Source organism: Saccopteryx bilineata, chromosome 1 (assembly GCF_036850765.1).
Source record: "Saccopteryx bilineata isolate mSacBil1 chromosome 1, mSacBil1_pri_phased_curated, whole genome shotgun sequence".
NCBI lineage: Eukaryota > Metazoa > Chordata > Mammalia > Chiroptera > Emballonuridae > Saccopteryx > Saccopteryx bilineata.
In genome coordinates, this window is record NC_089490.1 from 11,442,774 (window position 1) to 11,459,369 (window position 16,596).

General features: G+C 56.5%; 3 protein-coding genes across 5 annotated transcripts; all 3 read left to right on the top strand.

The window, feature by feature from the left end:
* Window positions 1–14: 14 nt before the first annotated feature.
* On the top strand, window positions 15–5,176 carry SLC39A7 (solute carrier family 39 member 7). The gene is made up of 8 exons (XM_066274419.1): window positions 15–164; window positions 498–840; window positions 929–1,097; window positions 2,172–2,225; window positions 2,358–2,504; window positions 2,655–2,795; window positions 3,018–3,214; window positions 4,273–5,176. Exons 2-8 carry the CDS (start codon window positions 502–504, stop codon window positions 4,543–4,545), a joined length of 1,320 nt encoding a protein of 439 aa, XP_066130516.1. The 5' UTR covers window positions 15–164; window positions 498–501; the 3' UTR covers window positions 4,546–5,176.
* Window positions 5,177–5,374: 198 nt separating this feature from the next.
* Window positions 5,375–7,592, top strand: HSD17B8 (hydroxysteroid 17-beta dehydrogenase 8). 3 transcript variants are annotated; one of them, XM_066252901.1, is made up of 9 exons: window positions 5,375–5,450; window positions 5,639–5,856; window positions 5,958–6,074; window positions 6,187–6,279; window positions 6,361–6,446; window positions 6,559–6,643; window positions 6,867–6,909; window positions 7,129–7,203; window positions 7,408–7,592. In XM_066252901.1, exons 1-9 carry the CDS (start codon window positions 5,405–5,407, stop codon window positions 7,422–7,424), a joined length of 780 nt encoding a protein of 259 aa, XP_066108998.1. In that variant the 5' UTR covers window positions 5,375–5,404; the 3' UTR covers window positions 7,425–7,592. The 3 variants fall into 3 exon arrangements, with proteins under 3 accessions (XP_066108998.1, XP_066108999.1, XP_066108997.1); XM_066252902.1 differs by having other exon boundaries at window positions 7,138–7,203; XM_066252900.1 differs by lacking the exon at window positions 6,867–6,909.
* Window positions 7,593–9,114: 1,522 nt separating this feature from the next.
* On the top strand, window positions 9,115–13,473 carry RING1 (ring finger protein 1). The gene is made up of 7 exons (XM_066274546.1): window positions 9,115–9,405; window positions 9,513–9,670; window positions 10,449–10,609; window positions 10,732–10,947; window positions 11,890–12,279; window positions 12,461–12,734; window positions 13,062–13,473. The coding sequence occupies exons 2-7, from the start codon at window positions 9,593–9,595 to the stop codon at window positions 13,161–13,163; spliced, it is 1,221 nt and encodes a 406-aa protein (XP_066130643.1). The 5' UTR covers window positions 9,115–9,405; window positions 9,513–9,592; the 3' UTR covers window positions 13,164–13,473.
* Window positions 13,474–16,596: the final 3,123 nt, after the last annotated feature.

A 16,596-nucleotide genomic window follows, 5' to 3' on the forward strand; every position in this document is an offset into this window, starting at 1 on the left:
TGCGCGCGCGCGCCAAGGCATGGCGGCTTCGCTGCAAGCGGGGTGCCGCCATATTGGTAAAGGAATGGAGACCGAGGTAGAACGGGAACTTCCTGTTCTCGCGGGAGCTAGAGGCGGGACTGCCACGTCCGAGCAAACCGGGAAAGGCGAGGATCCCGGAGCCGGTGAGAATTCCCTGCTTTTTCCCTCCCGTCCTTTCCAGGCCTTCCCCCACCTCACCACCACCACCACCACCTCGTCATAGAGACGAGGGCCCAGAGAGTCCGTAAACTGGGACGATCAAAGCTTAGAGCGCTGCCCCGGGGGCCCTACATCTGGGAGGAGGTTCGGAATAAAAAGAACGGGCCTTGGGAACAATGTGGGTGGGTGGAGGCAGAATGGAATGGGGGAGCAGCAACCCATAGAAGTGGATGGAGGCGCGAGCGGAGTAAAGGAGACTCCACATAGGTAGAGAGTTGAGGACCAAGTGGAGTCACTGTCTCTGTCCCTCTGGTCAGCGTGATGGCCAGAGGCCTGGGGGCGCCCCACTGGGTGACCGTGGGACTGCTGACCTGCGCGGCCTTGGGGCTGCTAGTGGCCGGACACGGGGGCCATGGAGACCTGCACGAGGACTTCCATGGCCACAGCCACTCACATGAGGATTCCCACCATGGACACAGCCACGCCCACGGCCATGGCCACACTCACGAGAGCATCTGGCATGGGCATACCCACGGTCATGACCATGGACATTCACATGAGGATTTGCACCATGGACATGCCCATAAACACAGCCATGGAGGCCATGGGGAGGCTCCAGGAATCAAGCAGGAACTGGACACTGTCACTCTCTGGGCCTATGTGAGTCCCTAGGGTCTGGGGGAGAAAGAGACTGGGTCTGGATTGCTGGGAAACCACGCACACCTGACCCCTGACTCTCCCTTACTAGGCACTGGGGGCCACAGTGCTGATCTCTGCAGCTCCATTTTTCATCCTCTTCCTCATCCCTGTGGAGTCAAACTCCCCCCGGCACCGCTCTCTGCTCCAGATCTTGCTCAGTTTTGCTTCTGGTGGGCTCCTGGGAGATGCCTTCCTGCACCTCATCCCTCATGCTCTGGGTGAGTAGCCACAGATCTCTACTTCAAGTCTTTGTGTGTGTATATGTATGAGTGTGTGTGTGTCTATGTGTGTGTGTGTGTGTGTATATATATAATAGAGGTAGACTTTAGAGAAAGAGAGAAAGAAGCATTAATTTTTTGTTCCCCTTTTTTTATGCATTGCTTGTTTCTTGTTCTTGGGTTTTTATTTTTGTATTTTTCTGAAGCTGGAAACGGGGAGAGACAGTCAGACAGACTCCCACATGCGCCCGACCGGGATCCACCCGGCACGCCCACCAGGGGCGACGCTCTGCCCACCAGGGGGCGATGCTCTGCCCCTCTGGGGTGTCCCTCCGCCTCGACCAGAGCCACTCCAGCGCCTGGGGCAGAGGCCAAGGAGCCATCCCCAGCGCCCAGGCCATCCCTGCTCCAATGGAGCCTCTGCTGCGGGAGGGGAAGAAAGAGACAGAGAGGAAGGAGGGGGTGGGGGTGGAGAAGCAAATGGGCACTTCTCCCATGTGCCCTGGCCGGGAATCGAACCCGGGTCCCCTGCACGCCAGGCGGATGCTCCACCGCTGAGCCAGCCGGCCAGGGCCGCATTGCTTGTTTCTTGTATGTGCCCTGACTGGGGATCAAACCTTGGCTTCTCGGGATCACCGTAACCAACTGAGCTACCTGGCCAGGGCTGAAACCATTTCTGGGGGGAGTGTGGAGGTCAAATCTTAATATATTCTGCTCAGAAAAACTGGGGGATATTTCAAAATGAATATGAAACAATAAAAAAAGAAGCATTTAATTTTTTTTATTAAACAAGAACATCAGGAAAGCAAACAAGTCAAAGGAAGTTGTTTGATTACGCAAATGAGATGCAAAACCAACTTTTATCTCGTTGGTGAAAACGCAGTCTACAAAAGGCTAGAAGTACTGGAGTATCTGCACGTTCCCTGATCCCCTAGTTTTTGTGAGCAGTGTATTTTATTCTCTGGAGAAAAGGGCCTTTCCCCTCTGTCATCCCTGACCTTCCAATATTGCTTCAAATACATACCCCGTGGGTTGGCTCTTCTCTTATCTGGCCTTTTCTTCCCCTTCTTCCAGAACCTCATTCTCACCAGCTTCAGGAGCAGCCAGGACATGGACACTCCCACAGTGGTGAGGCGGGGTCAGGTGGAGACAGGGTGGGGTGCTGGGGAAGGGCTGACTCTCCCACAGTTCTCCTCCTGCACCTGAGGGAGAGACCTCTGGAATCCACACCCCCCTTAATGTCGTTGCTTCCATTCCCAGGCCAGGGCCCCATTCTCTCGGTAGGACTGTGGGTCCTCAGTGGAATTGTCGCCTTTCTTGTGGTGGAGAAATTTGTGAGACATGCAAAAGGAGGAGATGGACACAGTCATGGCCACGGTCACACACACGGAAGTCATGGAAGACAGGGTAGGCCCGGGAGCAATTTTTCTGAAAGCCACTCCGCATGCCTCAGAAGCCCTTCATCTTATGGCTCTCAGGGGGGGAGGGGACTTTCCTTTTGAGGATGTATCAGGCGGTCTCTGTTCCGCTCTCTTACCAACTCCTTTCTTCTCACAGAGCGTTCTTCAAAAGAGAAACAGAACTCAGAAGAAGAAGAAAAGGAAGCAGGGGGGTTGAGGAAACGGAGAGGAGGGGGCCCAGGGCCCAGAGATGGTCCAGCGAGACCTCAGAACTCTGAAGAGGAGAAAGCAGGCTCAGGTGAGGGCAGGGTTGGTAATAAGCTTGGGCAAGGGGAGTCCTCCTAAGCCACGGGGAATATGTGGGTGATAGCAGGCATGTGGAAGACACTGGGGGCTGGGTGGGGAATGGTCCCGGAAGGGGCCGTGGGAGAGGTGACAGTGGCTGGCCAGGGCTGGGAGGGAGCTGACTGTTTGTCTTGTCTTCCTCTGATTGTTTTGTCTTCCTCTCTTCCTGTATAAGACCTGCGCGTGTCCGGATACTTGAATCTGGCTGCTGACCTGGCGCACAACTTCACAGATGGTCTGGCCATTGGTGCTTCATTTCGAGGGGGCCGGGGGTTGGGGATCCTGACCACATTGACTGTCCTGCTACATGAAGTGCCCCATGAAGTCGGGGACTTTGCCATCTTGGTCCAGTCTGGCTGCAGCAAAAAGCAGGTTGGTGATGATGTGCACCAGACATGGTTGCCTCTAACCCTTGACCCTCTGCTCATCCACTCCAAGCCCAAGACTGCCTCTCCTTAGTTTCAAATAAGTCATACTGATATTGACAATAAAGTTAGAAATGAGAGGGAGGGTCTATTTGTTTTTTCTGAAGCTTAGTACTTTTTTTTTTTTTTTGTATTTTTCTGAAGTGAGGAGCAGGGAGGCAGAGAGACACACTCTCGCATATGCCTGACCGGATCCACCCAGCACGCCCACCAGGGGGCGATGCTGTGCTCATCTGGGGTGTTGCTCCATTGCAACCAGAGCTATTCTAGCACCTGAGGTGGAGGCCATGGAGCCGTCCTCAGCGCCCAGGCCAACTTTGCTCCAGTGGAGCCTTGGCTGTGGGAGGGGAAGAGAGAAATAGAGAGAAGGGAGAGGGAGAAGAGTGGAGAAGCAGATGGGTGCTTCTCCTTTGTGCCCTGGCCGGGAATCAAACCCAGGACTTCCACATACCAGGCCGACATTCTACCACTGAGCCAACCGGCCAGGGCCAGTACGTTTTTGCTTTTTGTTAAGATTTTATTTATTGATTTTAGAGAAGAGGGAAAGGTTGGAGGGCCAGGAAGGGAAAGCACTGACTCAGTAGTTACTTCTCGTATGTGCCTTGACCAGGGTTTTGAACCAGGAACCTCAGCATTCCAGGCCAATGCTTTATCCACTGCACCACCACAGGTCAGGCTGCTTAGTACTTCTTGAACTGTGGTCCATAAACCATCTGAATGATTTATGGAGGTCATTTACACCACAGTCCCCATCCTGGATTACTGAATCAAAAGGTCTGTGGAAAGGACCTTTTATATATCTAAGTTGTTTCTGAAAGTGTTTATTCTAGACCCCCCCCCTTTTTTTTTTTTGCTATACTCTTTGTTTCCAAACACATGCACCTAGAGGGGAAAAAAAAGACATACATCCTACCCATACATACCTATACCCTACCAGCCACATCCGAACCACTGGTAATCTGTAGGCGTTGATGAGTGCCCCTCTCTCTCTCTTCTGCCCGCCAGGCGATGCGTCTGCAACTACTCACGGCCATAGGGGCACTGGCAGGCACAGCCTGTGCCCTCCTGCCTGAAGGAGGAGCAGTGGGCAGCGAAGTTGCAGGTGGTGCAGGCCCTGGCTGGATCCTGCCGTTCACAGCAGGTGGCTTCATCTACATAGCCACGGTGTCCGTGCTGCCTGAGCTGCTGAGGGAGGCATCGCCAGTGCAGTCGCTTCTGGAGGTGCTGGGACTGCTGGGGGGAGTTGTCATGATGGTGCTGATTGCCCACCTCGAGTAAGAGGGGGGTCAACTGCCCCCAGCCCCAGACCTGTAGCCTCTTAAGTCCGCAGGGTCGGGGGTCTGTGGAGGTTGGGGACCCTGGCCAGGGACATCTGCCAAAAGAAGGAGCTGTATCCTAGGGAAGTGGTGATGTTAGCATGAGGCCAACAAGGTTTGGCAGTCATACAGGGGCTGTAGGGATGAGAATGAGAGGCCCGAGGGACCATAGTGCTGACCACGTGGTTGGGTTGGGAGGGGTGCTAAATGCGGCCGTGTAGAAAGCTGGAAGGGACCCGTGATGGCATCCTCCCCCGCGTCTCCTATGGGACTTGTTCTTAGAGAACCGAGCTGCCACATACAGGTTTCTCCAAGGTCCTCCTCATCCCTCCTTCCCACCTGTTGGTGGAGGCTTCAGGGAAGACCGAAGCCCTGGACTGGACCGAGGGGGCAGCAGGAGTCGAGATAGGCATCTATTAAACATCAATCGTGTGTCCTGATTTGGAAATGATCTGGCGGGGGCGGGGAGCTTTAGTTGCTAATCTCATGGCCTAATTTGTATTTTGTCGCTAATTTTTTTTAATTTCGCTGTTTGAATCGAAGGGTGATGGGGTGGTGACCGAAAATAAAGTCCTCGGATCTTCCGCCCCAAATGCAGTCTTTTGTCTTTTTTGGGGGGAATGGGGGCCCTTAGTCTCCACTCCTCAGGCCCGCGAGTGTCTGGCCACACCCCCGCGGTGGGAGGTCGGCTTGAGCGGGTTCCGCCGAAAGCCGAAAGCCTAACGCTGGTGGGGCTGTAACTGGCCGGGCTTTGCCCTGGCCACGCCCCCTCTGCGCCCGGATTGGCTCCCTGGTGGAGGTGCCCGCCTACACGGCCGGCCATGGCGACTCAGCTCCGGCTCTGTTCTGCGCTGGCCCTGGTCACAGGTTGAGGGGGTGCTCGCCCGGGCGGGTTGGGGTGCCGGAATGGTGTGGGGGCACGCCCTCGGCCTCTGCAGCTGCTGTGGTGATCTCTGGCTACCGGTCCGAACTTTACTAACTTTGCGCCCCGTTAACCTTTGACTCCTTGCCCTTTTCTCCCCGCACCCCACCCCGCGTGTCCTCTCCCACCGCAGGTGCGGGTAGCGGCATCGGCCGAGCCGTCAGCGTGCGCCTGGCCCGAGAGGGGGCCGCCGTGGCCGCTTGCGACCTGGACCTGGCAGCGGCACAGGAGACTGTGCAGCTGCTGGGCGGGCCAGGGACCGACAAGGGGGCGCCCCGCGGGGCCCACGTCGCCTTCCAGACTGACGTGTCTGAGGCCGGGGCCGCCAGGAGCCTGCTAGAACAAGTGCAGGTGAACATGAGCGGTCTCCCCCGCGTTTACAGCGCTCACACTGCCTCCACCGCCTCTGGCTCTTCATGGTTTCTTTGGTGGGTTATCTCCCTCTTCCATAGGCCTGCTTTTCTCGCCCGCCATCTGTCGTTGTGTCCTGTGCGGGTGTTACCAGGGATGAGTTTCTGCTCCACATGTCTGAGGATGACTGGGACAAAGTCATAGCTGTCAACCTCAAGGTGGTGACCCGAACCTGTGATCTCTGGCCCCTTGAGCCTGGGAAGAGTTGGAGGATGACCGTCAGTCCTGATCCTTTCTGCCTTGCTATATATACTCTCTCCTCTCTGCCAGGGCACCTTTCTAATCACTCAGGCAGCAGCCCAAGCCTTGGTGTCCAGTGCTTGTCACGGCTCCATCATCAACATCAGCAGCATCGTTGGGAAGGTCAGGCTGAGCTGGGATGAGGTCAGGGCACAGACAGCAGAGGCCCTCCTGATTCATCCCAAATCTCTGCCTCCCCTGTAGGTGGGGAACATGGGCCAGACAAACTACTCCGCATCCAAGGCTGGAGTGATCGGGCTGACCCAGACTGTAGCCCGGGAGCTCGGACGGTTGGTCAGATACTTGGGGGTGCAGGGGGCTTGGCTGAGGCAGGTAGGAGCTGAGAGGGAGGGGTCCGTGTACGATCTTTTCCCGAGTCAGCCACCACTCTCCCCTTCACAGACATGGGATCCGCTGCAACTCTGTCCTTCCAGGGTTCATTACAACACCCATGACACAGAAACTGCCACAGAAAGTGCTGGACAAGGTAGGAGGCCTTGGAAGGAGGGCAGAGAGCAGAATCTGTCAGAGACCTCGCCTCCCTGGGCTTGAGAGAGTGAGAATGCTGGGCACTGTACCTAGCAAGAAGTAGGTAATCAGTTAAGTGTGCAAGAAATGAGACAGGAGAAGATCACAGACTCAGTGTACAAACCAACCAACCAACAAAAACCGTGAGAAACTTTCAGCCACATTGAAGTGTTTCCTTACAGGTGACGGCAATGATCCCCATGGGACATTTTGGGAACCCTGAGGGTGAGCACTGAGTGAGGAGGAGACCCCCCCCAGGGAGGGCCCTGAATGAATAGATCCCAAAGTCCGTGGTATCCTGGTAGCCGAGAGGGTCTCACCAGGTTAATAGTTGGTGCGTGTGTTTTGGGGAGGGAGAGTGTCTCTGGTGGAGATGATGGCTCCTTTGGGTCTATGGGGGTGAGTAGGATTCTGCCCTGTCCTCGCTCCTCGCTATTTCCATAGATGTGGCAGATGTGGTCGCATTCTTGGCATCTGAGGACAGTGGATACATCACCGGGGCCTCAGTGGAAGTCACTGGTATGAGGACATCCTGGGGAGGGAGAGGGTAGAGAAGTGGAACCCGGATGATAAGTGAAAGCAAATGAGGGGAGTCTAGAGCCATTGAAGGAAGAAGGGCAGAGGTTCCCGAAGGCCAGGGACAGAAGAAGGTGGGCACCCCCCCCCCCCCCCGCCCATTAGTCTCCACCTCCGCATCTGTCCAAACGTTTCTGCCCCTCCCAGGAGGTCTCTTCATGTAACTGCCTCCAGGACCCTGGACCGGCTCACCCCCCACCGCTCTGCCTGGCCTCCTGCTGATGAGGACTCTGAGTTCCCAGGCTACAAAAGGGGTGGCAGTGTATGGCGCAGGAATGCTGAATATGGGAGGCAGGGGTGATTGTGACCCTAATAAATTCCAAATCCTCTTCCCTGCCACCTCCGGTTCTTCTTGTGTCCAAGCCCACAGACCCTTCCCCCTCCTTTCCCTTTCCCCAAAGGATTGTTCCTTTTCACTGCCTCGTCTCCCAGGGCAACCCCTGCCACCGGGTGTGAGGCGAGATGTGTGTCACTGTGTATTCGTGACACTCTGGGCCTTTTTGGGTCTTAGCCCCACCCCCTACCAATAGTGCTGCAGCCCCAGCTTCCTCCCCCCAATACCCTGGGTCCCTTATGGTCCCCAAGGGTGATTTGTTCATGGCTCCATCCCAGTGTCCAGTCTAGCCTTGGGAGGGGGTCTTGGAACAGGTGGCCCTCCCCCACCCCTCTCCTTTTCCTGAGTCCCCCTCTCCCTTTTCTCTCCACCTTACAATAGCTGCAGCCAGCCTGGGGTCCATTGGGGGGGGATTACAGAAGGGGGCCAGGATTAGGGGAATGGACCAGCCGATGAAAAGAGCTGAAGGAGAGTAGAGGGAGGGGGCTGGGAGGAGGAGGAAGAAGGGGAGGGGGTCTGCGCTAATCGACTCTGGAGCCCACATAAGGACTGGCCACGGACTGAAGGAGAGAAGACAGGGAAGTAGGGGGGAACTGAGGGAGGGGGCGAGGGGACCCATTACTGCCTTGTCCCAGAAACAGGCCACCCTCTGGCAGCTGCAGCCCAAAGCCGGGAGCCCCAGCTCAGGCTGGCGTAGATTGGGATACCTATCACGGCCTCTTTTCCCTGTATCCCTCTCATCCCCTGCCCTCAGCGGGGATCGCTCTGTGTCCTCTTGCCTCTTGGTCCCCTTACTTTACTGCAAAGTCCTGGAGGAGTCCTCGGCCCACTTCCCACTCCAGACATTAGGCCCCCTTTGCCCCCATCCACCCACATGCGCATACCCCCTCCCCGACAGGGGCCCCATCTTGTGTGTGTGTCCCTGCTTCCGCGTGGTGTCTCCATTCCCCCGTTCCTCCTTGCGCGCCTCCCTCCCCCGCCCCGGGCCGCGGCTCCTGATTGTCCAAACGCAATTCTCGAGTCTCTGGCTCCGGCCGAGAGTTGAGTCTGGACGTCCCGAGCCGCCGCCCCCAGACCTCGAGGGGAGAGCAGACCGGAGGGTCTCTAGGGAGAGCCCAAGCGGAGGGTGGAGCCAGTGCCCAGGGCGGCAAAGGGCGCCCAGGGCGGCAAAGGGCATCCTGGGCACTTAGGACTGAGTTGCATTCACAGGACTGGAGAACTGACGTGGCAGAGGACCCTCCGCAGCTCTTGTCCCCGGAATCCCAGGGGCTGGGGTTACGAGAGTCGTGTTCGGGGATGGGGAGCCGGTCCCCAGAGCCGCTAGAGGACGCGGAGTGGGGGAGGTGGCCCTTCTGCAATCCCCCCACCCGCCCCCTCCCGGGACCCGAGCGATCCGGGGCCCGCCCTGCGGAGCGGAGGCCCCGGGTGGGGGCCACGGGGGGGAACCGAGTGGCAAAGGTTGGCCGCGCGGCAGTGCTGGGCCGGGGCGGAGGCCGCGGTCCCCACGTGGCGCGGGACTCTAGGGACGCCGGCTCCCGGCTGGGGGTGGGCACCGCCCGAGGGCAGGGAGCCCGGGCGTCCACGTCGCGTCCCACCCGCGCCGCGAGTGGCGGGTGACGTCTCCGCCGGTGGGGGGAGCGGAGTGGAGGGGCAGGCGGAAGTGACGTAGGGCCCCAGCGCCCAGGCCATGGCGGCGGCGGCGGCGGGAGCTGCTGTCTGAGCAGCGGCTGGGGGCTCGAGCGAACTCGGCCCGGGAGTCGGGACCCCGGGCGCGGCGCTGCGGCGGCGGCAGCGCGGACGGTGGGAGCCGGGTGAGGGGCCGCGCAGGCGCGGGGGCGGAGGGCGGGCGGCCCCGAGGGGCGGGGTCTGCGCGAGGGGGACCCTAACCCTGTCCTTCCCTCCCCTCCCCCTTTCCCAGCCCACCTCTCCCCCTCCTCCTGCTCCTCCTCCTCCTCCTCCTCCTCCAGGAGCCCCGGCGGGGGTCTGTGCTCGGTCACCATGACGACGCCGGCAAATGCTCAGAATGCCAGCAAAACGTGGGAACTGAGTCTGTATGAGCTCCACCGGACCCCGCAGGTGACAGAATTCCCCCTTCACAGCTCACTCCCTCTCCCCAAGCCCCTCAATCCGCAGACCCGCTCTTACAGCCCTTTCCCCATTTTTTTGTCCCGTTCTACCGATCCTGCCCGATTTCGCAGACTCCCTTCACCGTACCTCTGAATCTCCTTAACCTTTTCAAACCACTTCCACGTTTATTTCATTTGATCCTCGTAACAGCCAGAGAGGTAGAGCAAAAATATTACTGCCTTCTTTTGAAAGGTAGTAAACAGAAATTACCTTTTCCCTGTTCCTCAGTTCAACGTCATAGATCAATGCCTATAAGACTCACCTTCGGAGCTAATTGAAAACTGGAGCTTTCTGGCCTGCCGCCAACTCACCCTCAACAACGTTCCGATACAATAATGGAATAGGGCCCCAGAGTCTGCTTTTAGGGGATTCCGATGTAGGTAGTACCAAGACCACACTTAAAGACATTCTGTTACATAAGTCTTCCCCAAACTGCAGATGATGTGTGTCGCCCCCAACCCCAGGTGTGTCTTCACACTTCAGATGCTCATGTTGCAAAGCTCCTACTCTTAACTAAGGGACGTTAATTCTTTTTGTCCTCCATTCCCTCCAACTCAGTAGCCCCCTCTCTCTCTTGGAAGCCCCATCTTTCTCAAGTGGCCAATATAGGTTATTCAAATTCTGCTCTCAACATATTTCTCAAAATTCTGCTTGCATGGACCACTTGTTTCTAAAATTTTTTCCCCCGACGACACACTGCCACCTTTCCCTGCATCGCTGCCTCCAGGAAGCCATCATGGACGGCACGGAGATTGCAGTCTCCCCTCGGTCACTGCACTCGGAACTCATGTGCCCCATCTGCCTGGATATGCTGAAGAACACGATGACCACCAAGGAGTGCCTCCACCGATTCTGCTCTGACTGTATTGTCACGGCCCTGCGGAGCGGGTAATACAGGAGGGACACGTCTGAGATACGGGGCACAGGGTTCTGAGGGCACAGGGTTCCGAGTGGAGGCCTCGATGCCCTGCTGATCCACACTGCTCGGGCTTCCTCTCTCCCGCCGGCAGGAACAAGGAGTGCCCTACCTGCCGCAAGAAGCTGGTCTCCAAGCGATCTCTGAGGCCAGACCCGAACTTTGACGCCCTGATCTCAAAGATCTACCCCAGCCGGGAGGAGTATGAGGCCCACCAAGACCGGGTGCTCATCCGTCTCAGCCGCCTGCACAACCAGCAGGCCCTGAGCTCCAGTATCGAGGAGGGGCTGCGCATGCAGGCTATGCACAGGTGCGGGGGACGGGAGAGGTGGCGGCCTGGCTAGGGAGAGGGAGGCACAGGTCGGACTCCTGCTGCTGATGTCGCTGCCTGCTGATGTCTTCTAAGCCTTGGCACCCGGAGAGCGGATGAGGGCCTGCCTGTCCGGGCTAGAAGTCATGGATGTGAACTGGAGCTTGTTAGCAACTGGCGCCTTTTTTTATTTTTTATTTTTTAGTTATTGGTTTTGTTTTTGTGTGTTTAGTTGTTGTTGTTTTTTAAGAGAGAGAGGAAGGGAAAGAGAGAAACATTGGTTTGTTATGCCACTTATCTATGCATTGATTGGTTGATTCTTGTATGTGCCCTGACCGGGGATCAAACCCGCAACCTTGGTTTCTCAGGATGAGGCTCTAACCAGCCGAGCTACCCGGTCAGGGTGGCACTTACTATTCTTAAGAAGAAAACAGCTCACCTTCCTTCTGTAAGTCAGAGCAGTAGAGTTGATTTGGAGTATAAACTCTGAATGTGCACTGCTGGGAATGAAATTACCCCTGGGCCAGCGCCTGTCAGCCTTTAATGTGTATCCAGATCTCCTGAGGGTCTTGTTGGAAATGCACCTTCTGACTCAGTAGGTCTGGAGTCAGGCCTGAAATCCTGCTTTTCTAACAAGCCTGTGCTACCGGTTCTTGGACCACACTTTGAAAGGCGAGCGACGGTGATCTCAGACAAGTTATTTAGCCTCGCTAAGCCTCAGTTTTCTCACCATAAAATAAAAATGATGCCTCATAAAACTTGTGCAATGGAAGGCGATCAGCACAAGACACTTAGCAGCGTGCTTGGCACGTAGTCGGTATTGAATAAATATTAGGTGTAGGTGTCGTGGTTAAGGTTTCCCAAGCTCTTAAATCTCCTGAAGTGTAAAGTCTGAACCCCTCGTCCCTGATGCTTTCTAACCTCTACCGCTTGCTTCTACAGGGCCCAGCGTGTGAGGCGGCCGATGCCGGGGTCAGATCAGACCACTACGATGAGTGGAGGGGAAGGAGAACCCGGGGAGGGAGAGGGGGATGGAGAGGATGTGAGCTCTGACTCCGCCCCTGACTCCGCCCCAGGCCCTGCTCCCAAGCGACCCCGCGGCGGGGGCGCAGGGGGGAGCAGTGTAGGGACAGGAGGAGGAGGTCCTGGTGGGGTGGGTGGGGGCGCTGGTTCTGAAGACTCTGGTGACCGGGGAGGGACCTTGGGAGGGGGTACCCTGGGCCCCCCAAGCCCTCCTGGGGCCCCCAGTCCCCCGGAGCCAGGTGGAGAAATTGAGCTCGTGTTCCGGCCCCACCCACTGCTCGTGGAGAAGGGAGAATACTGCCAGACTAGGTGAGAGCCCTGTCCCTGCCCAGACCACTGAGAAACCAAAGATACTAGCCTGCCGTCAAAAGGGGACTTTGTCCGACTGAGAAAGGAGCCCTGTGCCAGAGGCTCTTTTGGAAAGCCCTCTACTTCCCTTTTGCATTAAAAGGCTTCCTGTGCCCTAAACATGCCCTCTTTCCCACGCCAGGTATGTGAAGACCACGGGGAACGCCACGGTAGACCATCTCTCCAAGTACCTGGCCCTGCGCATCGCCCTTGAGCGGAGGCAGCAGCAAGAGGCTGGGGAGCCAGGAGGGCCTGGAGGGGGTGTCTCTGATGCTGGGGGACCTGATGGGGGTGGTGGGGAGGGTGGGGGGGCCGGAGGAGGTGACAGCCCTGAAGAGCCTGCCCTGCCCAGTCTGGAGGGTGTCAGCGAGAAGCAGTACACCATCTACATCGCTCCTGGGGGTGGAGCTTTCACGGTGAGAGCCTCAGAGGGCTTCGGTGTGAGGGCAGAAGGAGGGGACTGCTGGGGGGGGGGGGGGGTAAGGGGAGGGGACTGCTGGGGGGGAGGGGCCTGGGGCCACCCACAGCCAGGATCTCGGCTTCTAACTAACCAGTTCTCTTCCTCTGCATCTCCCTTCTCCTTCTCCATCCTTCTCCATCACTCCGTGTTCCCTTGCTCTGCCCCATCTCTTTGCTGTTCCTTTTTCTTGCCTCCTCCCTTGGTCGTCTCTCATTCACTCATTTCCTTGACTGTGTTCTCCAACTTTCTCTTCCCCTGCCTCTTCCTCTCACCCCCTCTGTAGACACTAAATGGCTCTCTGACCCTGGAGCTGGTGAATGAGAAGTTTTGGAAGGTGTCCCGACCACTGGAGCTCTGCTATGCCCCCACCAAGGATCCAAAGTGACCGCACTAGGGGACAGCCAGAGGATGGGGACCATGGGGCATCCCCCCCCATGTCCTGGCCCACCACCGCAGCTTTTGTCTCCCCAGCCCAACCAGACAGCAAGAGAACAGAAATGAGGACATGTGGCTTTTATACAAAGTATAGCAGATTCTTCTATATTGAACAGAGGGGGGCATGTGCCCCCACCTACTGCCTTTTCTATTGCCCCAACCCTCCCAGCTGCACAAGATGTTGGTTGGGTAACGTGAAGAACCCTTCTTTCATGCCCTCCTACCAACAACAACAAATTTTCTTGTTTTCCTCTTTGAAACCTTCAGTTCTGTGTGTCTCTTTATCAGAGGTTTACTCAGAGCCTGGGGGTTGGGGGGAGATTGGGGAGGAAAGCCTAGAAATCATGTAGAATCAGCCCTGGAAATGGAGAGGAAATATCCAAGGTAATTCAAGGTGTGTAATTCCCATGTTCTTGAGCCTCTGAAGTAGCAAATAAGTAGGAAATGAGGGTGGGAGCATCTGTGCAGCTGGAAGAGACAGGCTGAAGGGCCCAGAAATGTGTGAAGTCAGGCCCCAAACTCACCTCCTAAACCCTAATTCGCCCAGGCTGAAATCGATCAGTACAGAAGGGAAAGCAGGAAATTGGCTCAAGACTGTAAGGCATATGTGTAGATACGACAGGACGTGATGTTTGCAGGAGGAGTAACTCCTTGTCATTGGAGAAGCTGGTTTCTATAGCTGGGGAAGAAAGGAGGGAGGAAGGAAGGTGGAGAGAGCTTCGAGAACCTCCCTGCTCCACTTCCTGGCCACCTGTTGTCTCCAAGGGGACTCCAGTTCTGTTCCCCGTGGTCTGGTTTCCGTGGGCAGGGCCAAGGACACGGGCGCAGGACTGAGCCACTGCTGGTCTGGTTGGTAGGGAGGAGGAATCGCGTGTCCAGGAGTGGGGGCTTCCTCTCCTGGCCTCAGCCTTTCTGCCCTTCACTTCCTGTTTCCGTTGCCCTTGGAGGCCCCACCCAAATCTGCCCCAAATTCCTGCGACTTTCTTGGATCTTCTCATTCCTCTAATCCTCAGGTGGCCGACCCCGGGACACCCCACTCCACGCTTGCGATTTCTCGCTTGTTCCCCACATTCCTGGTACCCTCAAGGGAATCCTTCAGCCTCTGCGAATGCCGCAGACCTGGCGATCTGGCGAGACCTCTCGCCCTGAAGAAATAGCTCCCACTCCACCCTATAGGAGCCCCTTTCCACACCTGCCTCCCGGAACCCTCAGCCTGACGCCCCTCCCGCGGGTACCCAGGGGGCGTGGCGCTCCCGGGCACGTGGGGCGGGAGGGAGGAAGAGGGCGTTCGTTGCTTCTGGAATTTCAAAGAAGAGAAACAAGTGGAGGAGTCCGGAGAGGAAGCCCGAGAACATGGAATGCATTTTTGGTTCCAGGGAGCGTCACCTCTCACCCTCCCCATTATCCCCAGCGCCTGACGGATGCCATCCTCTTCTGACTCTTCCCCTTCCTCCTGCTTCGCTCTGGAACAGCCTGAGGGCCTTGTCACCTGCCTGCACCCGTCACAGCCCCTCTATCCCTCCGCAGTGCCCACCGGATGCCTTCGCCCCTCCCTCCTCACCGCTCAGTTCTCGTTCGCCCCGTGCCCCTCCCTGCTCCCCGTGCTCTCTCCACCTCGGGTGCCCCCGCGACAGCCAGCGGACTTGGCAAACGTGCCTGTTGTTTTTAGGAAACACCGTGGGGGGGGGGGAGGGGATACATAGAAATGTTGACCCAAGTCTCCTCCAACCCACCAATCCAATCCAAGAAAAAATAGCCATCCTGCCTGCCCAGGTGTTCTTCCCCAGTGCCCGCCTGATTCTGTTCCGCTTGGGGCTTTCCTGGGTTAGTTCCGCCAGGTCCATCGGCCTCGCTCGGACACGTCTGCGTATGTATGTATGTATGTATGTGTGTATGTATGTATGTATGTATGCGTTCGGCAACGTGAGAGATACAAAATGGACAAAAGAGAACTTGACGATTTTGATCGGAGGAGAGAGATGCATGTAGCAGAATAACTAACAGTGCAAAACAGCAAAGTGGAGAAAGTCTGGTAGCAGAGTCAGGCAGACCTGGGCAAGAAGGATTCAAGAACCTCACCCATAAAAGAATCACTTAGATCAGGAAAGAGCATGGAGTCCAGCACGTGCCAGGACTGCCCTGGGACCTAGGCATCACACACGCATATGCTGATGGCTCCTGCCTTCCACGGATGTGACCTCGGGGTGTTGGTGCTGAGAATCCCAAGATCGAATCCAGCAGTTAGTGCTTGCTATCAACTGTACTCCTTGTAATAATACCTCTCCAGTCTGTCCACTCCCCTCCCCTCTACTTCCCTGGTCCCACCACCCCTGAACATCTGGCTCGCCTCTGAATCTTTGCAATCGTTAGAGAGGCTGGGGATGGCCTTCTCTAATACCCGCTACACACCCGAGTAAGAGGGGATGTCTTTGAAATGCAAATATGATTGTTTCAGGCACCCTACTTAAATTCATTCCGTGGTTACCCATTGATCTTAGGGTAACGACCCAGGTCCTTAAGCTGGCCCCTAAGGCCCTGTGAGGTGTGTTGTCCAGCCAGCCTCTGCAGCCTCACCTCCCACCTCTCACTCTCTCCTCACACCTCCGCCCCCTGCTTTGCAGGGCTCCACTTCCTGTCCCCGTGTGCTTCCTTCCTCCCCACCGGGAGCCTTTGTGCAGGCTGGTCCCTGTGCCAGAAAGACCCCTCCTTCCATTTCTCTCTCTTAGATCCTTTTCATTGTTCAGATACCAGCTCCTTTACCCCGCCCTCAGGCGAGGTACCCTAACCTTCCTTTCAGGGTCAAAATCCCCTTTTCGGAGCTTCCACACCGAGCTGTACTTTTCCTAATAACTGCGCCCGTCAGCTCAGTGGGCAGTTGCTGTGCACATGGCACACTTGCTGGAGACTCTGATTGATGTTCGTCTCACCGTAGAAGGTCAGCTCCCCGAAGGCAGGGGGGTACAGCTGCTATGCTCACTCTTACCATTCCCTGGACCTGGACATGAACACTCCATAAATATTTCTCGACATGTTGGTTGAACGGATCTATGTGGTCCAGGGTCTGGGGCAGGAGGGTTTTAGGAGGCAGCAGGGAGTAATGTGGCAACAGCACAGGGTCGAGAACCAGAATATCCAGGTTCAATAACTAGGTTAAAAGTATTAATGGCGTGAGCTTCAGCAGGCTGTGAAACCACTCTGAACCCTAGCTTTCTATAAAACGGAAACAACTGCCCTGGCCAGGTAGCTCAGTTGGTTGGAGCATCATGCCCATACGCCAAGATTGCGGATTCAATCCCAAGTCAGGGCACATACAATAACTAACCAATGAATGTAAAATAGGTGGAGCAACAGATTGATATTTCTCTCTCTCTCAAAATCAATCA